The 21,788-nt window shown below is 39.1% G+C and overlaps 1 protein-coding gene across 3 annotated transcripts in view; it reads right to left on the bottom strand.

Moving 5' to 3' along the window:
• Nucleotides 1–21,152, bottom strand: part of ano3 (anoctamin 3) — a 168,676-nt gene extending 147,524 nt beyond the window's left edge. The window contains exon 1 of one of the 3 annotated variants that reach the window (XM_079809773.1): nt 20,690–21,152. In XM_079809773.1, coding sequence (XP_079665899.1) covers nt 20,690–20,789 — 100 coding nt within the window. In that variant the 5' untranslated portion in view covers nt 20,790–21,152. The remainder of the gene's footprint in view (nt 1–20,689) is intronic. The other 2 variants (XM_079809774.1, XM_079809772.1) reach the window with 2 other exon arrangements.
• Nucleotides 21,153–21,788: the final 636 nt, after the last annotated feature.

Here is a 21,788-nt window from a genome sequence, read left to right as displayed (position 1 = left end):
GTGTATACAGTACTTAAAAACAGAACTTCCAAAGTTCACTGCTGTGCATTCCTGGTGTCAGGATACACATTCTCATCAATCCATTGGGAAACTGAAGGTGTTTAACAGCTAGTTAAACTGTTACTATGTTGGATTTTCTTCTTCGTTCGGTTTGCTTTCACAAGGCAACATTTCAACATTGGCGATTCTGCTCATAGCGTCATCCATCAAGATGTGTTACATCATATAACATCACATGTATAACATCAAGAAGTTCTTTCTGTGGGCTAAGAGTGACTTTATCTGTAGCTGTCGTTACACACACCACATTCATATGTAATTATGTATATGTATAGTGTGAGATGGTGGTCCAGTGGGTTAAACCATGGAACTGATATGCAGAAGGTTGCTGGTTTGATCCCAGCGGTCACCACCAGTGTGTCCTTGAGCAAGGCCCTTTACTCCACGTTGCTCCAGGGGGATTGTCCCAGTAATAAGGGCACTGTAAGTCGCTTTGGATAACAGCGTCTGCCAAATACGTAAATGTAAATGTATATAAATGTATATAAGCCTTCATTCTCGCTTTAACCAATAAATGACATATATAAGGCCCAATCCCCTTTCTACCCTTTACCCTACACTGTCTCGATTCTCTTTGGGTTGGAGGGGTACAGGACGGGCCAGATAGTTATATTAATTTATTATAAATATTAACTATTATATTAACTTTATAAATATTTTTTGGGACCACACTTCAAACGAAGGGGTAGGATCAATTTTCCTGCATACGCTGGCTAAGCCACTATGAGTTCCACAATGCGGAAAACACGCACAAAGACATTGAATCCAGTCATTAAAACTGAATTTACTGTAAAGCCGAATTTAATGGAATTTGTCCAACTCCTAATATATTAATAAAAAGCAGGTCAGTGCACTTAAATCACATCACTAGTGTTTGTGAATATTAAACCACAAAAAGACACATATTTAAATATGAATCCTGCATGTTCTGCGTGTCTCTGTGTGAATGGACGCTTTCATTCACCACACACACACACACACACACACACACACTGAAGCACGCGTGGCGCTCGTGGTGTTTTCAGACATGAACACATGAACTTAATCTCCAGAGCTGAGAGTCACTTCAGGAGCATTTTACTTTCATTTGAGAAAAGCTATCGTCATATCATAAACACAGAAACTCAAACGTCTTCACGCCAACCCGTCAAAATAAAAGTCTGGTTTAACTTAATGTGTGACAGAAATATATTACAGTTGTACAGAATTGAGCTACGTCTCAATGTAATAATAATACTAACACTAATAATAATAATAATAATAATAATTATTATTATTATTATTATTATTATTATTATTATTATTATATAAGGAATCACAATTGTTCTTGAATGTTTTAATTTTCAGAGTAAAGCTCTGTTGTGCAGCACTTTGTCTTTCAAAAAAGTTTGTTATTCTTATGATGAAACGATAAATTAAATCAATGTTTTATGCCTACATTTGATTGCCATATAAATTAAAATACACAACACAAAATTTCTGGGGGGAAAAAACCCAAACATTTTATAGAAATAAAAAAAATTTTAAAATGTTTTTTAAATAAAATTAGACCTTCTTTTTGATTATTAAAATGTACTACAGAATTTGAGAAAGGGCCCTAGAGAAGTAATTTTTTGGTAAACTTTTATTAAATTGTTGTTTAATTTCAATTAATTAGACATGCTTTTTGATTACTCAAATTTTATTTAACCATTAAAATAGAATCCAGAAAAATTTTAACGGAAAAAAACGGAATTTGGACAAAAATAAAACATATTTCATGGGACCCTAAACATCCAAGCAAGCAAGGGGAGTCTTTTTTGGCATTAATAAGGATTTTATAAACAAATAATCATGCGTTTTATGTTGCATTCAATCTTGTGTTCATATTTACGCTCATGTTCTTGTGATAAACATCGGCACGTCTCCTTTAATGTGGGAGTTAGCGATAATGTATGATGACGTGTAACGGTGTAGTAGTTGTGTCCCATTTCTTATGGGACTATTTTCAGGCGTAGGCGTAGGCGAAGGGGTATAAAATAGAATTGGGATTGGCCCTAAATCTTGGAGAAGAGTAATTACACAACATTTTCAGCTGCGATAACTTATGTGCTCATTCAGAGACAGCTGCTTTTTCCACAACACCTTTCCAATTATGAATTATGATACAGCTTGGTTCATTGATCTGTTGGATTGCTTTCTCACCACAAGTGAACCGACCCACAGATTGTTTTCAATCCGGCTGAGATCACCTTGTTCAGGTGATCCCCGGCCCATTGTTTTGGTGTGGATCCCAGCACGATTGCGGTTTTCATGAATGCCTAAATGAATTAACTTAGGGGGAAAATGTGCCAGGCACCGAAACAAATGCTCTAAACAAGCCATGTGTGAAAACGCCTGAAATACCTAAAAGATATCCAACAGTCCAAAAATAGCTTTGTTGAAGCATCCGCAGCTGGTATCGCACATCTATAGGATATCTACAGCATACTTTAGATTTATCTGCCGCTGTAAAATGTCATGTGTCAGTCAAATAGTTGAATAATAATGAATAAGCTGCCATATGCAACAGACTTTTTTCAATATTCTGGCTACAAAGCAGCAATGTAAGTAAAATTAGTCATATAATTTTGTTATTTTTATAAGCCAAAAACATCTGTTAAAGGGGTCATGAACTGGCTTTTTTATTTTTTTATACTGTTGTCTGAGGTCAACTTATGACGTTTGCGTGATTTTTACATTCAGAAACATCATAATGAATAAGTAATAGGCTATTTTCTGCCCTGGTTTTGAGGCTCTCTAAAGAAACGCTTGGTTTTGATGGGCGTGCCGCACTGAAGACTTGGAAGTAAACGCCCACGGCAAGGATTGGATAAGATTTGCATATTTAATGAGCTTCAGCTCCCCTCAGTACATGTGGGAATTGTTTTGAAAGCGTCTGGAGAAACACTCACAGGACTCGCAAAATGTCTTTATCAAACAAACACAATGATTAATCTCTCATCCACCCGCCATTGATTGGAATGTTATTTTTGTATTACTTGGCCGGCCCGATCTGTGAATATAACCGCGAACCGTACACACACACGTGCGCAAGATAGGAATGTTATTTCAATATTTAAAATAGCCCGTCGGCAGGCCGGTGATACATTTGGTAGCCCGTCTGAAAAACACATAGCCCCGGGATGTTGGGCTTTGCGAGCCCTGGCTCATAACGTCTGATCACGAATGAACCAATAACAGCTTCTCCAGCCTGTGACCGCGTGCTAAGGTATGTAATCAATAGATATCAAATGATCTGTAACCATGCAATACTAACACATATAAAAAACATGTTTTACTCACATAAGTGTGTTGCACCGTTCCTGTCGGATCAATATAGAAGGCAGAGCATTGTGTTTTAATCTCAATATGTCTGTAAAATCCAGTCTCGACCTGTGTCTTGTTTACAATCGATTCTGCGGTGAAATGAAGCGAACAAACGCACATGAGCTGGAACGTCATGTTTATTGCTCGGTAGCGTGACACGTTTAGCTCCACGAGCCATGTGTTTTAATCCAATAATAGTTCATACACTAGCATTCTGGACTATATTCGCTCCAGGAAACTGTATGTTGTACACTAAGTAAAAAAAAAAAAAAAAAACGGAAGAAAGTCCAGATTAATCCAGATAGATCTGAAAATGTTATTTTTGTTTCAAACCTATCTTGGTCCACAATATAATTTTCAAGTGTTTTCCAAAAGTGGCTTGTCCTAGGGCTGTAACGATTTGACCAAAAATATAAACCTCGATTAATTGAACATTTGACCTCGAATACAATTAATGAACGATTATTTTGCTTCTTTTTTTTCCCCCTCATAAGGTTTTGGAGTAAGTTCACTGATAAGGTTTGTACTGTAAATATTTTCTACTATTAAAGGTGGAATTTTTTTTTCTAATGAAAAAGTGAATTTCTTTGTGATTTTAAAATGCTTGAAGGAAACTTTCAGCAGTTGTTGTCTATGGAGCAGATTTCTGTTTGTTGTACATCAGATACAGATACATTAGCACAGTAGGCCTACATTACATTTATTTGAATGCATTAATGAGAGAGTGATTGTGTGTGTGAATTACTCTTACTGTCTCTATTCATTATGAAGCTGTGGTTTGTACTTACTTCAAATGTATTAAAATGTATACCTATAACGGTTGAGTTTCTAAACTACTTTAGTGACTTTACTTTAGTCACAGCTTCTGTCTGAGTGCTCGTTTGTCAAAATATATCAGGCATTAGTTCAACATAATACACATCTGAAGGTCGAAACTCGCTTTAATGTTCAAACTGGCAGGGCTTCAACCACATATAAAAGACAAAGCTCTGTGAGGATGCAGGTGAAAGAGGTCTGCCTTCAGGGCGCGCGCGTTGTCAGAGACGCGACACGGCTCGACTCTGTGTCACTGAAAAAAGCTGAGCCCTGAACGGAGAAGTTTTCCATATTGTTGTTTTTGAATAGTTCACAATCACTTTAAATGTTGAAACTGGCAAGCCTTTAAACGCATTTACTTGACAAACTTTATGAGCACGAAAGTGAAAGCGGCTTCGGGGCTTGCTCGCGCCATCTGTGTGTGTGTGTGACAGCGCGTAGGCTATAATAAGAACAGCAATTAACTGACCTGTATATAAACTGTGTAAAACATGCAGTTGCTATAGTGATTCTGGGCATCTATAAACACAGATAACTGCTCCTGCATCTCTGTGTGCCTGCAAACTGCACTTGATGTGACTGACGGGGCGGAGTCACGTGAAAACCGAAACCGACATGGGAAAAATACGTCGGTTAGAGGTTCTGAATGTCGGTTTCGGTTACAGCCCTAGCTTGTCCACACTCAAACATCTAAAACAGGGCTCAAGACTAACTTTTTGCCTTGGTTGCACAAAATTTAGGTGCACCCAAATTTTTCCCTGGCGCACGTCCCCTTTAACGCCACAATTTCAAGGTCACCTTTTTATCATACACCATATACATTCATACATATTATGTAAAGGACAACATAATATATGCATTTACCCAGGGATTAAAATCACAGGAAACAAGGCTTTTAACATTACTATTTTAAAACTACAGTTTTTAACAAAGTGTTAAAAATGTATTTAAAAAATAATGAAATAATAAACAATGAAATACAATTTCAATACAACGGAATTTTTTATTTCCTCTGCCTGCTATACATATCACACTTTGATGATTGTCATAATTATGTGGTAACGTTACTGATATAACGGCTATTGAAGGCTACGGTAGCCTATAGATGTTTATATTTCTTAATAACATTTTGTCAGCTGAAACAAATGCTATAATGAAATTATGAATTATTAAGTGGTCGAACGTTTTTTTCAAAGAGCCAGAAAGTCACTTTGCAGCAGACAAAACAAATTAACAATGATACTAACGTTAGCGTTTCAGGTAGGACAGTAGATATATCAGCAAATATCGTTCTCTACGTATATATATCTATGGAGAGTTCCATCAAACGAGAACAAACGCTTCGTTCGTGGAGAGGCAGGGGATGCGAGGATGTTAGGTGCACCGGTGCGACCTAAAAAATTGGTCGCACTCTAGAGCCCTGTAAAATGCTCAAATAATCGTACTGTGAATGTATAAAACTTCATAAAATCTCACTAAAATAATACAGAGAGATCAGACGTAATAACGTTTTTTTTTTCCAGCACAATCATTATATTAGCAAAATATCCCATTACCCACCTGACTTGCCATTGTCTATATGTTGAAACATCGCATACAATGCAACTGACCTAATTTTTCTGTAGGGAATGTAATATAAAGATTGTATAAAATGAGGTAGGTACAGGCACAACAAAGCTAGTACAACATGGGCCCTGTCCCAAATGACACCCTAAACCCTCGCGGTCTTCCTCTGAGTCCGCACTTTCATGAAATAACGCCGCTTTGACTGCCGGGAAGAAGTCCGCCTTGTAACCCACACCAGCGCGGGCTCGGCAGAAGTGCGCATCGAGGGTGCATATCGACCTCGCGAGCACCCTTCTGAAACCTAATGGGACACCCTACGGTCTCATGGCCTTAACAGACCAAAATTGCATATGAAGTGTGCCATTTGGGACAGGGCCCTTGATTGTTGTTTAATTAATCGCATGACTAAGCATGAATCATCGTTTTCAAATGTATTCACTGGGAATCCTTTTCAAAAAGCTCAGTTTTCACTTGGCAAAAACACTGTCTCCGTGTGAATAGAACTCAAAACGTAGAAAAAAGGATGTTTTTTTCTTTTCTTTTTCTAATTCATCCAGATTAATGTTGACGTAGCCTTAGTCTAATCCAGCCCTAGCTGAACCTAAAATGAATTTGATAGCATGTGTTCAAATCCACTCCAATGTCTTGTGTGGTAAATCAAACAACCTCATCCCCGTCTCCAGGGGCATAGACATAATTTCAGCACTGAGTGGAACAGAAATGTCAAGTGAAATGCCTTTATTTATTTTTTTATTTTTTACACCTTCTGAGAATATAGTCCCCAGTATGTATACGTTTATAAGATGGCTGTGTCTCATGTAACCTTGTTATTTGTACGCGCTGTGACACATCACAACATGTAAATAGGAAAATGTTGGTGTTATTTTGTCACTTATTGAGTAGGCTAGCTGGAGCCATTTATCTCCGGTCTTTGTGCTAAGCTAGGCTAGCGGTGGGTGCGTCAGACAGAGTTATGGCACGCACAGAGATGAGAATGGTGTGTATGGACTCATCTAGCTCCGGGGGATACGGTGAAAAAGCTAAAGTCCCAAAAAGTCGGCGTGTTCCTTTAAAGGGGCACTCAAAAAAATGAACTTTCAATATTGTTAGTTGCACTCAAATCATCCTTGTTCACATTACTTAAAAAACTCATGTAACTAAATTGACTAAGATTTACTGAGTTGTTTCTACTAAAAATGAGGATTGTCAGCTTTACTTAATAAGTGTTTGTTCGGTCAACTTAACATTGCTGAGTGAAACGAACAAACTGGGCAGTGGATCTGTAGTTCCCAGAATGCTTTGCAAGGGACTGCATTAGGAGAGTAAATTTAGGGATTAAAGTGTTATTTTATCCTTTTCAGTAAAGGGAAAGATGATGTAAGTTCATGTTAGTGTTTTGTGCAGTTATGTTGGACATTTAGAGGAGTTTCTGTAATTTTGTGGTTACCATTATGCAGAAGATGGTGCCTGTGTTTAGGGTGTGGCCACTCATATACACACATTTATTGGATGGACTTCCGGTTCTCAATTAAATTATTTTTGAATTTTGTTTCTAAAAATAAGCTTTTTGTTATATTTAATAGTTTTCCACTTACACTTGTAGAGCTAGTAGTTAATTAAATCCGGTAAATTAAATCAATAAATGTGTTCACCTAACATAATAAACTTTTATAAATTTAACATAACATTATTAAGTAAACTGCACATATAAATATTATGTAACAGTGACAAATTCAAATGGTTTGTATTTACTTAAAGAAATTTTGTCAGCTTGACTTTCTTTTGTTCATATAACTAAATTGTTATTTGTAAAAATGACTCAATAGAGTTGTGTGGAACCACTTGACGTAGCTTTTTTAAGTAAATTCAACAAATGATGTTTCTGTATTGTATAAAGTGTTATAAAAATAAAGCTGACTTGGCTTGAAAGCCTTTGCATGAAACTATGCCCATCTCCCATCACACACCTCCCAGCCGTCTGTCACACTTCCTGCAATTATTATTAGCTGAGAATTCATCTCACGCTTTCACCATTAAACGCTAAATTGCAGATTTTCCATTAATTATGTAATTGTATTAGGAGAGTATCAATTAGTGTAATATCCATTACCGACACTCAAATGAATGATTTGCCTAGAACATTTAGTTCAAAATGCATTTTCCTGGCATATCTCTGCAAAAATGTGCTAAGATATGCCAGTGAAGGAGTCCGTGGCCAAACATGTTTTGATGTGGACAAAACTGAATATAAAATCCACTCTTCTGGCAGAGGCCTAAACATCAAAGAGTCTCTTTCTCTCTATTCCCATCACATCTCACCTTCCCTGACTGGGATGTTTCTTTCTCTTGCCTCAAGTATCTTCTTTCGCAGTCTCCACACATCACTCTTATATCAAGGGAAGGCACTGTTTGGGCAAAGTCTTGTTTTCATTTAACTGGAGAGATCGTGTCCAAATGGGGAAAAGAAATGTTAGAGAAAGCCTCCCAAAAATAAATAAGAACTCAACAAGAAGGTAAGAGAGAAAGGGAATGGTAGAATGCCAATTTCTTGCGGTAGTTATTTTGTCATTCAGCAATTGGAGACAGGAGAGGTTCTGGGGTCAGTGTATACTCGGGGCTCAGTCAGACATCTGTGGGAGCTTCAGGGGCCAGTCTTTGATTCTTTGATGCAGGACTGCAATCCTTGCTGACAGCCAAAACTCTTCAAACCAGCCAAAACTGGTTTGCTGGTATCCCAGCTTGGTCAGTCTGGGAAACAAGCTTTGGACCAAGTTGTTGTTGTTTGTCCTACAACTGGATTTGTTTTAAATGAATATGTACCATTAAGAGGTCCTTTTTCCATCACTTAAGCATGTTTAACACATACTGTGTCAGATTTACTAATAGCTTGCTCCAGCGCAAACCCTCTTTTGGCATTAAAAAAACTACTGTCAGGATTTACTAAAGACACGCAGTGAAACATTAGCGCTGTAAAGGTGTGGACAGGGTTATTTTGCGGCTGATCTTATTGCATATGCATTTGTAGAAGTTTCCCTTTCAGACGCAGTATTTATGGGAGAAGAGTATTTAAATGAATCATGCAAGGTGATTTCAGGTCTTCAGACTAACAGATGGTGGTTTAACGGAGGCCAGCTAGTAGTTGCTGTGCGAGTAAACCTCACTCTGATCTAGAGAGACGCACTAGCGACTGACACTAGAGGTTGCAGCCTTTAGCCTCCTTGTTAGAGCGTCCGACTCTAATGCTGGCGGAGGCGGGTTCAAGTCCCGCTTGGAGCGGGCGGTTCGAACAGGAGGGGTTACATTGGTGTCGTGACCCGGATGGGAGTGAGGTTTAGGGGGGTGAGTGTAAAGGAGGTCAGCTAGTAGTTGCTGTGCGAGTAAACCTCACTCTCGAGAGACGCACTACCGACTGACGATAGAGGTTGCAGCCTTTAGCCTCCTTGTTAGAGCGTCCGACTCTAATGCTGGACCCGGGTTCGAGTCCCGCTTGGAGCGGGCGGTTTGAACAGGAGGGGTTACATTGGTGCCGTGACCCGGATGAGAGTGAGGTTTACGTGGGTGAGTGTAACGGAGGTCAGCTAGTAGTTGCTGTGCGAGTAAACCTCACTCTGATCTCGAGAGACGCACTACCGACTGACACTAGAGGTTGCAGCCTTTAGCCTCCTTGTTAGAGCGTCCGACTCTAATGCTGGCGGACCCGGGTTCGAGTCCCGCTTGGAGCGGGCGGTTCGAACAGGAGGGGTTACATTGGTGCCAGCACATGATTTGGTAGGAATATCACTATTGTTTTGCATTAATAAATGCAGTTAAAATATTATTGTTGTTTATTGAAAATTTGACAGTAAAGCACTGATCTTGAATTGAGATGCAGATAAAATTCACTTTTATTAACAACAGTAATTAACATGCAAAAACAACATAAAAATAAATATTTATACCGACAGCTTCAGTGATTATACAAGAAGCGCTCTTTACTTGCTTTCTTTTTAATTCAATTACAATTTGAAGAATAGTTTTAGTTTTTCTTCACAGTGTAGTTTAGTGTAGTAACAGTGTAGTGTATTCTAGTAACGGTGTAGTTTATTCTTGTAACGGTGTAGTTTAGTCTAGTAAGGGTGTAGTTTAGTCTAGTAACGGTGTAGTTTAGTGTAATAACGGTGTAGTTTAGTGTAGTAACGGTGTAGTTTAGTCTAGTAACGGTGTAATTTAGTGTAGTAACGGTGAAGTTTAGTCTAGTAACGGTGTAGTTTAGTCTAGTAACGGTGTAGTTTAGTCTAGTAAAGGTGTAGTTTAGTCTAGTAACAGTGTAGTTTAGTCTAGTAACGGTGTAGTTTGGTGTAGTAACGGTGTAGTTTGGTGTAGTAACGGTGTAGTTTAGTCTAGTAACAGTGTAGTTTATTCTAGTAACGGTGTAGTTTAGTCTAGTAATGGTGTAGTTTAGTCTAGTAACGGTGTAGTTTAGTCTAGTAACGTGTAGTTTATTGTAGTAGTTTAGTCTAGTAAAGGTGTAGTTTAGTGTAGTAACGGTGTAGTTTAGTGTAGTAACGGTGTAGTTTATTCTAGTAACGGTGTAGTTTAGTGTAGTAACGGTGTAGTTTATTCAAGTAACGGTGTAGTTTAGTGTAGTCACAGTGTAGTTTAGTGTAGTAACAGTGTAGTGTATTCTAGTAACGGTGTAGTTTATTCTTGTAACGGTGTAATTTAGTCTAGTAACGGTGTAGTTTAGTCTAGTAACGGTGTAGTTTAGTGTAATAACGGTGTAGTTTAGTGTAGTAACGGTGTAGTTTAGTCTAGTAACGGTGTAATTTAGTGTAGTAACGGTGTAGTTTAGTCTAGTAACAGTGTAGTTTAGTGTAGTAACGGTGTAGTTTAGTATAGTAACGGTGTAGTGTAGTGTAGTAACGGTGTAGTTTAGTCTAGTAACGGTGTAGTCTATTCTAGTAACGGTGTAGTTTAGTCTAGTAATGGTGTAGTTTAGTCTAGTAACGGTGTAGTTTAGTCTAGTAACAGTGTAGTTTAGTCTAGTAACGGTGTAGTTTGGTGTAGTAACGGTGTAGTTTGGTGTAGTAACGGTGTAGTTTAGTCTAGTAACAGTGTAGTTTATTCTAGTAACGGTTTAGTTTAGTCTAGTAATGGTGTAGTTTAGTCTAGTAACGGTGTAGTTTAGTCTAGTAACGGTATAGTTTATTCTAGTAGTTTAGTCTAGTAAAGGTGTAGTTTAGTCTAGTAACGGTGTAGTTTATTCTAGTAACAGTGTAGTTTAGTCTAGTAACGGTGTAGTTTAGTCTAGTAACGGTATAGTTTAGTCTAGTAAAGGTGTAGTTTAGTCTAGTAAAGGTGTAGTTTATTCTAGTAACGTTGTAGTTTAGTCTAGTAACGGTGTAGTTTAGTCTAGTAACGGTGTAGTTTAGTCTAGTAACGGTGAAGTTTATTCTAGTAACGGTGTAGTTTAGTCTAGTAACAGTGTAGTTTAGTCTAGTAAGGGTGTAGTTTAGTCTAGTAACGGTGTAGTTTAGTCTAGTAACTGTGAAGTTTATTCTAGTAACGGTGTAGTTTAGTCTAGTAACGGTGTAGTTTAGTCAAGTAACAGTGTAGTTTAGTCTAGTAACGGTGTAGTTTAGTCTAGTAACAGTGTATTTTAGTCTAGTAACGGTGTAGTTTAGTCAAGTAACAGTGTAGTTTAGTCTAGTAACGGTAACAGTGTAGTTTAGTCTAGTAACGGTGTAGTTTAGTGTAGTAACGGTGAAGTTTATTCTAGTAACGGTGTAGTTTAGTCTAGTAACGGTGTAGTTTAGTCTAGTAACAGTGTAGTTTAGTCTAGTAACGGTGTAGTTTAGTCAAGTAACAGTGTAGTTTAGTCTAGTAACGGTGTAGTTTAGTCTAGTAACGGTGTAGTTTAGTCTAGTAACAGTGTAGTTTAGTCTAGTAACGGTGTAGTTTAGTCAAGTAACAGTGTAGTTTAGTCTAGTAACGGTGTAGTTTAGTCAAGTAACAGTGTAGTTTAGTCTAGTAACAGTGTAGTTTAGTCTAGTAACGGTGTAGTTTAGTCAAGTGACAGTGTAGTTTAGTCTAGTAACGGTGTAGTTTAGTCTAGTAACGGTAACGGTGTAGTTTAGTCAAGTAACAGTGTAGTTTAGTCTAGTAACAGTGTAGTTTAGTCTAGTAACGGTAACGGTGTAGTTTAGTCTAGTAACAGTGTAGTTTAGTGTAGTAACGGTGTAGTTTAGTCTAGTAACAGTGTAGTTTAGTCTAGTAACAGTGTATTTTATTCTAGTAACGGTGTAGTTTAGTCAAGTAACGGTGTAGTTTAGTCTAGTAACGGTAACGGTGTAGTTTAGTCTAGTAACGGTGTAATTTAGTGTAGTAACGGTGTAGTTTAGTCTAGTAACGGTGTAGTGTGATCGAGATTGGATTCTGAGCTCACGCTGCGTTGCGCTGTTTATTATTGTCCGAGCTGATAAACGGTCCATGCTTCCCAGCTCAAACGAGTAGCACGGATTTTGTACACATTCTTTTCATTCCGCTTTCGTTTTGTTTCGTATTTTTCACATGCATTATGTGCAAAAGAAATAGCAGCTCTCATAAGTTGGGCAATGTGATAGTGGCACCTCTAAAAGAAATGTAGTCGCATCGGCAAGAAAAAAGGTTGCAAAATGCGACCATTTGTCCGTAGTCTGGGTTTCCGCTAGTGAAATTACTGGTATTTGTGCCATTATTTACCGCCCCAAAAAAACATGTCTTAAACCAGACGCTAATTTGCGCTGCTCTTGGTAGATTGAGTTGGTCATTATGGGAATAATCCGGCTGCATCTGTGTTCTTTCATTTGTGCGTCGTCAGTAGATCACGCATGAGAGGAGGCCTACTTAATCTTGTTGCTCAGGAGCTAATTACCCTCCTCCATCCCCAGCTCCTCCTGTCGTCCAGTAGAGACTTGGCCTTCTGATATTCCTCTTCGAATCAGACTTATTTTTCTTGAAATATGTTGTGCACTAAATTATTTAACATCAATGATACCTGCAATATATATTGGTTCTGTTTTGTTTACCCTTACCCTTGGTCTCCCTGCTCTCATCCCTGCTAGGCTGCATGAATCCGTAGGGAGTTCTTGCCAAGAACAGAACCACACGCTGATCCAAACTGAATGCTAATTGTCAATCATATTCGACGATAGTGGTCCTGACAGAAATATACATAGCCGACTCACCTATGTTTCTCAACAGTTTTCTGCATCCCTCTGCCACCTCGACTCCTCGCTCGCGGCTGGGTCCTATCCCAGACAGGGAGACGGGGAGAGTACTCTGGGTTCAGGCCAAATTCAGAGCTCGGATCCTCCCCTCGGACAGCACGCCAAATACGCATTCTCTCTACTCTGATTATTTATTCACTCTTCACTTATCTGATTATTTGTAAGTGTGAATTACCAGTATGATAACATTCACACATCCGTACCGAAACACAGATAAACTCCTTCTTCCAGAAATGACCTTTAAACACCATCATGGTTTTTTCATCCATCCAGAAGAATGGAATCGCTTTTGTGACACATCAGACGTGTTTTTGCTCTCGAAAACACTTGACACATAATAGTTACTATAGTATGCAATAGTATGATCTCTAAACTGTTATTTATCAGTAATTCACCAGTAAAGACTGCGTGTGTGAAATGAAAGCTTGAAACAGGCCTTGATCACCAAAATGGTAATATATAAACTGGTTATATATTTATAATATCAACATTGTTGTGTGTTGGACCCTGGACAAACCGTCCTATTCCAACCGAGCCGAATAACATGCCAGAATTGAATGTCACAGTAAACCGTGATAATGTGCATGTGTTAATGTGATAATTTCAATAGCTCTAATCTATTTAGTTTTCCCTTCCTTTAGTCACACAGTCAGTTTTATTTAGTTAATAACTGTACTGGGAAACCCCAAATCTCAATCGTACACCACTGGACAAAACTGAACAGAGCTGTACAGCGCAGCCCACTGATACAGAGCAGCTGTAACCACACAGCCAGGGGTGCGTTTCCAAAAGCAATGTTAGCAAACGATGATCTTGCTTTTTTTGCTCAAGAGCCTGATCTATTTAGGTCCAGATGTCATGTCATTAAAGGCCCACTGAAGTGCCCTGAAAAGTGCAGCATTATCGAACAGCTCCTCCCCCTTTTTAAAAACAGCCAATAGCGTTTTGTTTACGTATCTCACAGCGGCCAGAGCCATTGAGCTCGTTAAAGCCGCAGTTTCCTCCTAATCTCTGACCGTTTCTCCTCCTAATCTTCTCCATCTCGCTTTAAAATATCATTCTGTGCAGCCATCAAACGGATCTGATACATTTTCTGGTCTGTGCCGACTCGATCATTTGTCAACATGTGTCTCTGGACCAGACCTGCAGCAGTTTGTGTGACACTAACGTGAAACCAGACTTCATTCGCCCCAATGGAAAGCATATTTACACTGTCTGATCGTTCCCTATCCCCTATATAGTGCACTGTCTCAATCCTTCCCTATCCCCTTTATAGTGCACTGTCTGAATCCTTCCCTATCCCCTATAGAGTGCACTGTCTGAATATTGTATGATGGACAGATGCACTTTTATGATGGATGGATGCTCTTTTATGATGGACAGATGCACTTTTATGATGGATGGATGCACTTTTATGATGGATAGATGCATTTTTATGATGGATGGATGCACTTTTATGATGGATGGATGCACTTTTATGATGGACGGATGCACTTTTATGATGGATGGATGCACTTTTATGATGGATGGATGCACTTTTATGATGGATAGATGCACTTTTATGATGGATGGATGCACTTTTATGATGGATAGATGCATTTTTATGATGGATGGATGCACTTTTATGATGGATGGATGCACTTTTATGATGGATGGATGCACTTTTATGATGGACGGATGCACTTTTATGATGGATGGATGCACTTTTATGATGGATAGATGCATTTTTATGATGGATGGATGCACTTTTATGATGGATAGATGCACTTTTATGATGGATAGATGCACTTTTATGATGGATGGATGCACTTTTATAATGGATAGATGCACTTTTATGATGGATGGATGCACTTTTATGATGGATAGATGCACTTTTATGATGGATAGATGCACTTTTATGATGGATGGATGCACTTTTATGATGGACAGATGCACTTTTATGATGGACGGATGCACTTTTATGATGGATAGATGCACTTTTATGATGGATAGATGCATTTTTATGATGGATGGATGCACTTTTATGATGGATAGATGCACTTTTATGATGGATAGATGCATTTTTATGATGGATAGATGCACCTTTATGATGGATGGATGCACTTTTATGATGGATGGATGCACTTTTATAATGGATAGATGCACTTTTATGATGGATGGATGCACTTTTATGATGGATAGATGCATTTTTATGATGGATAGATGCACTTTTATGATGGATGGATGCACTTTTATGATGGATAGATGCATTTTTATGATGGATGGATGCACTTTTATGATGGACAGATGCACTTTTATGATGGATGGATGCACTTTTATGATGGATAGATGCATTTTTATGATGGATGGATGCACTTTTATGATGGATGGATGCACTTTTATGATGGATAGATGCAGTTTTATGATGGATGGATGCACTTTTATGATGGATGGATGCACTTTTATGATGGATGGATGCACTTTTATAATGGATAGATGCACTTTTATGATGGATAGATGCATTTTTATGATGTATAGATGCACTTTTATGGACTTCAAAATAGAAACAGCCATTCACTGCCATTATAAAGCTTGGAAGAGGCAGGACATTTTTGATATAACTGGTTGTCTTCGTCTGAAAGAAGAATGTCATAAACACCTAGGATGACTTGAGAGTGAATAAATCATGGGGTAATTTTCTTTTTTGGGTCAACTAACCCTTTAATTCAATCTTGAACAAATTAATTAAAAGACATTATTATCATCAGATGTCTGTAGTTAACCTTGAAGTGTGGCCTGGTCCGTTTATGGTCCTAAAGTATATCCATATTATCAGTCTATACTCCTATAACAGTGGTGTAAGTCTGTAAAGTGGTGAAGGGTCGCTGGTCCAGCCTCAGGTCGCTCATACCCGTCGCACTGACACTAGTTTAGTTTGGTGGAGAGAGACCTTCATGGATTGCGAGTCATTGCTCCAGGAGGAAAGCCACCGTAATGAGTGAGCTGGGAGACGCTTGGGATACAAGCATTTTCTGAATCACTGCTTCCTGTAATAAAAAAGAAATTCCACATGGATGTGTTTTCCTCGAGCACCTGAAGAAAGAGTCCCGGCGCGCTGCACGAGTCCTAAATAATTAACCGTGAGACATTAAAAAGCTTTAATGCGAGTGATAATCTGTGTGTTCGCTCTTAGATCGATAGCTAATGACCGTGGCAGAGTCATGTCGAGGTAGTGAGGATGTCAAGTGCACTATAAATACATGCCACTGTCATTGAGCTTAAAGGGGAAATGTGTAATTACAGTGGCGGCAAATGAAATTGCTTGAAATAATGAGAGAAAATGTTCCTGTCTGCACTCATTGGTCGTGCTTTAAACTCGAGACACTGGTTGAGCTGCATTGGGATGTACATGAAATGCCATCACAGATTAGGCTATACTTGTTTGTTATATTTTAAATATTCCTTTCTATAAAAGTCTAATGTTCAGAAGCTCTTCCAGGTTTTTGGAGTCGCACACACACACACACACACACACACATCAGCCAAAGGGTTTTTCCTCACACATTTAATCAGCTGCCGACGAACACATTCATTATTATTTGAATTATCACTCAGCGAGCTATTAAACCATGCATTACTATCTCTGGGAGGCTTTTGTCTTTTGAACACATTAAATTATACAAATTCACATCATTTCATATTTACTTGCCATGCAGGGATTCCCCAACGTTTATGTCGGATGATCCTCTTTGACCTGATAAATATTCATGAAGTACCACTGAGATTAATAATAAAATTAAGTTCACAGTTCTCTGATGTCGGTTCACTGAATGGTCACATGACATGCAGGTAAACAAAGTGTGTTTTTAGTAAATGTTTTATTTTATTATTTATTTTAATTTGAATGATTTAATTATTTCACAATAAATGTATGTAAGCAGCTTACGTCCTGCTTTAAGAGCCTCACCGCCCCAGTGAGCGAGATAAAGGACTATAGTGAGAGAAAACTGTGACAAAGCAAACATACACAAATCTGGAAAGTATGTATACGGCAAAATGTGAAGAAATGAAACAGTTAGAGAGCTTGATAGACTTTATCCATTTTTGCTTTGCCTTTTTATTCTCTAAAATGTTCTGGGGACCCCTTAGAACCTTCTGGAGGACCCCTGAGGATCCCGGAGCCCACTTCTGAAACCCCTGATCTAGACCACATTACTAGCTACAATTAAATACAGATAAATCATCATGGAAATATTTCAACACTCCAAAAAATCTTAATGTAACAACCCAGTGTTTGGGTAGTTTTTGTGTTACTCAGATCCTGGGTCAGACGTAACAACCCAGTGTTTGGGTAGTTTTTGTGTTACTCAGATCCTGGGTCAGATGTAACAACCCAGTGTTTGGGTAGTTTTGTGTTACTCAGATCCTGGGTCAGATGTAACAACCCAGTGTTTGGGTAGTTTTTGTGTTACTCAGATCCTGGGTCATATGTAACAACCCAGTGTTTGGGTAGTTTTTGTGTTACTCATATCCTGGGTCAGACCTAACAACCCAGTGTTTGGGTAGTTTTTGTTTTACTCAGATCCTGGGTCAGACGTAACAACCCAGTGTTTGGGTAGTTTTTGTGTTACTCAGATCCTGGGTCAGATGTAACAACCCAGTGTTTGGGTAGTTTTTGTGTTACTCAGATCCTGGGTCAGACGTAACAACCCAGTGTTTGGGTAGTTTTTGTGTTACTCAGATCCTGGGTCAGACGTAACAACCCAGTGTTTGGGTAGTTTTTGTGTTACTCAGATCCTGGGTCAGATGTAACAACCCAGTGTTTGGGTAGTTTTTGTGTTACTCAGATCCTGGGTCAGATGTAACAACCCAGTGTTTGGGTAGTTTTTGTGTTACCAAACACCTGGGTCAGACCTAACAACCCAGTGTTTGAGTAGTTTTGTGTTACTCATATCCTGGGTCATATGTAACAACCCAGTGTTTGGGTAGTTTTGTGTTACTCAGATCCTGGGTCAGATGTAACAACCCAGTGTTTGGGTAGTTTTGTGCTACTCAGATCCTGGGTCAGATGTAACAACCCAGTGTTTGGGTAGTTTTGTGTTACTCAGATCCTGGGTCAGATGTAACAACCCAGTGTTTGGGTAGTTTTGTGCTACTCATATCCTGGGTCAGATGTAACAACCCAGTATTTGGGTAGTTTTTGTGTTACTCAGATCCTGGGTCAGACGTAACAACCCAGTGTTTGGGTAGTTTTGTGTTACTCAGATCCTGGGTCAGACGTAACAACCCAGTGATTGGGTAGTTTTTGTGTTACTCAGATCCTGTGTCAGACGTAACAACCCAGTGTTTGGGTAGTTTTGTGTTACTCAGATCCTGGGTCAGATGTAACAACCCAGTGTTTGGGTAGTTTTGTGCTACTCAGATCCTGTGTCAGACGTAACAAACCAGTGTTTGGGTAGTTTTGTGTTTCTCAGATCCTGGGTCAGATGTAACAACCCAGTGTTTGGGTAGTTTTTGTGTTACTCAGATCCTGGGTCATATGTAACAACCCAGTGTTTGGGTAGTTTTGTGCTACTCAGATCCTGTGTCAGACGTAACAACCCAGTGTTTGGGTAGTTTTGTGTTTCTCAGATCCTGGGTCAGATGTAACAACCCAGTGTTTGGGTAGTTTTTGTGTTACTCAGATCCTGGGTCATATGTAACAACCCAGTGTTTGGGTAGTTTTGTGCTACTCAGATCCTGTGTCAGACGTAACAACCCAGTGTTTGGGTATTTTGTGTTTCTCAGATCCTGGGTCAGATGTAACAACCCAGTGTTTGGGTAGTTTTTGTGTTACTCAGATCCTGGGTCATATGTAACAACCCAGTGTTTGGGTAGTTTTTGTGTTACCAAACACCTGGGTCAGACCTAACAACTCAGTGTTTGGGTAGTTTTGTGCTACTCAGATCCTGGGTCAGATGTAACAACCCAGTATTTGGGTAGTTTTTGTGTTACTCAGATCCTGGGTCAGACGTAACAACCCAGTGTTTGGGTAGTTTTTGTGTTACTCAGATCCTGGGTCAGATGTAACAACCCAGTGTTTGGGTAGTTTTGTGTTACTCAGATCCTGGGTCAGATGTAACAACCCAGTGTTTGGGTAGTTTTGTGTTACTCAGATCCTGGGTCAGATGTAACAACCCAGTGTTTGGGTAGTTTTGTGTTACTCAGATCATGTGTCAATGTTTTTTAGAGTGTATTATTACCGTTCTGGATTCTTTTTTACCACTATATATAATCACTAGATCTAAAAGCACAGTTAATCCAGATATTATGCAATAATTCCTGAGGTAATTCACTCAACCTGATTACTTCTCTACAGGTTTGCTGATGGCAGAAATGTCCTAATGGGAAAGCTTTATATGGCTAGTCAGTGCTGGGTAGATTCATCTTTTGAATCTGATTACGTGATCCGGATTACATGTAATCAATTACCAGCACAGCTCACACATACATTAGGTGTTGTAAACGTTCCTTCTACATCTAGTTATTATTATCAATAGCATAATTGTTATCATTATTGTTTGATTGTTTATCAATTGCAGTTCCATAAAAAATGTGACTAAAATGTGTGAGAATGTTGAGATTCTTAATCGTATTGTCCACTGCTAACTGGCTAATGGGACAGAAACTGGAAGGATTTCGGTTCTCTGAGCTAAACTGCTGCAGAAGATTGATGCAAAAATAGGCTAGATCGACTGAGTGAGATGGACATCGAGGGCTGTGAACAATCCAAATACACAGACGAGTTACTAAGTGACAATGCAGTTCTGTCTTACACCATTTCAGTGTCCGTAATAACATCTCGTAATGGAAGTGCTTTTGTTTACACTGACCTCGCTCTGAGAGCTGTCATCATATCTGTGCGTGTTACTGTATCTAAAATCTTCTGTGCAAGAATCAAATGCACTTTATCAAAACAAAAACTCTATCACAACATGCTCTAAAGTTATGCTTTTCGTCTTATGAAACCTGCTAAATTGCCTCTTCGTTGTCCATCTCACCGTAATCAAATCAGTCGGATTCATCCTGAGAGCGGTTTTCAACACACTGTGATTTAATATCCAGATGACCACTTAGTGTGTGTGGCGACCCCATTAAACAGGCTCAAGGAAGATCAATAAAAAGTGTTTTCCCATAACCCAGAGTCAAAATGTGCCAGTAACTGTATTTCATTATGATTATTATTACGGTTAATAGTCACCAAAACTGCAGCTATGAGAGTGAACCAACATCCGATGCGAACAAAAACTCAAAAGCCAAAAATAAATAGAGCTTGTTGTTGTTGAACATCACATATGAGTTGATATGATATCCAAAATCAGATATCCCTGTTCTATGGACAACACACATATACTACAATATCATCATATACATGGAAACTTCTCCTATGCTGTAAACATCCAAATCCATGAGATCTAAACGCAAAAAAGGCTAAATAATTGTTTCACTCGAGATCTGTCCTATTCGTGAGCGCGATATTATATCGCATGGCATCCAGTGAGAAGCGGATATGCGTCAAACACTTAATCGTGAAGTTCACCATATCACGAAAGCATCTCCAAACCGCCCGCAGCCGCACTTTCCCCCAAAAACACGCCATCACACACACACACACACACAGCGCTCGCACTGACCCTTCTGCTGCTTGAAGGACTGTATGGATCCAGAATGATGCACCATGGTGATTCCCGACAGAGATCCTCCTCGCGGACAGAAGATGAAGGCAGGATACATGGGAAAGTATGGAGCGATCGCGTGGGTGTCTCTCCTCTGCGCAACCCAACACCTGTCTACCCTCGCGCTCCACCATCCGGGGCTGTTGTCATGGTTACGCACTGTAAGAGGATGGACGGACACCCTTCAGTGGCTCGATGACCCGCGCTCATACATTCACACGGGACGTGTTGTTGCGCTATTTTTAATTGGCGGACGCGTGCACACGTGCGTCAGACTGACGGATGTTGTGCGAAGTCGCGTCCTTCGCTTTATTCGACGATTTAAAGACGCGCTGTCAAGTTAAAAACACTTCAACTTTTAAAAACACATCTCGTGCTGTTTGGAGGCAAAACGCGCGTGTGTGTGAGGAGATTCGTGAGTGACGGAACTCAAGGGGTGTCGTGCTCGTGCTCGTGTCAATGACATAACATGGGAATGCAGACATTATAGAGGAGAGCGGGCACAGTTTCTCAGTTTGGGTAAATCCACTTGGGGTTCAGAGTATTTATTTTTCCCCACGTTAATTTCACACGTCTAGTACAATTATGGGGTTTTGTTTCATTAATACAGTGTATACTTTTACCCCGAGAGAATGGAAGTGAAATGTGACAACATGCCCCATATGTGGAGTACACTGTAACATGACCAAATGACAGATTAAAATGTTACCTGATATCATTTTAAAAAAAATATCCAAGACAAACTAAAATATTTTGTCAAATATTAACAAAAAAAAAAAAAATTATTCATTAAAAATATACTAATTTTTGAGTTTGACAACAAACTCGTCGCTAAATACATTCAGGGGGAGACCGGGACGGGATGGTTGAAACAATTCCAATATGTCCAATCAGGAACACTCAAAAAAATGAACTTTCGCTATTGTTAGTTGCACTCAAATCATCCTTGTTCACATTACTTAAAAAACTCATGTAACTAAATTGACTTAGATTTACTGAGTTGTTTCTACTAAAAAATGAGGATTGTCGGCTTTACTTAATAAGTGTTTGTTCGGTC

The sequence above is a fragment of the Gobio gobio genome (genome assembly GCF_949357685.1).
Source record: "Gobio gobio genome assembly, chromosome: 25".
Classification (NCBI taxonomy): domain Eukaryota; kingdom Metazoa; phylum Chordata; class Actinopteri; order Cypriniformes; family Gobionidae; genus Gobio; species Gobio gobio.
The sequence above is the reverse complement of the archived record's forward strand: the minus strand, read 5'-3'. Positions and strand labels throughout refer to the sequence as shown.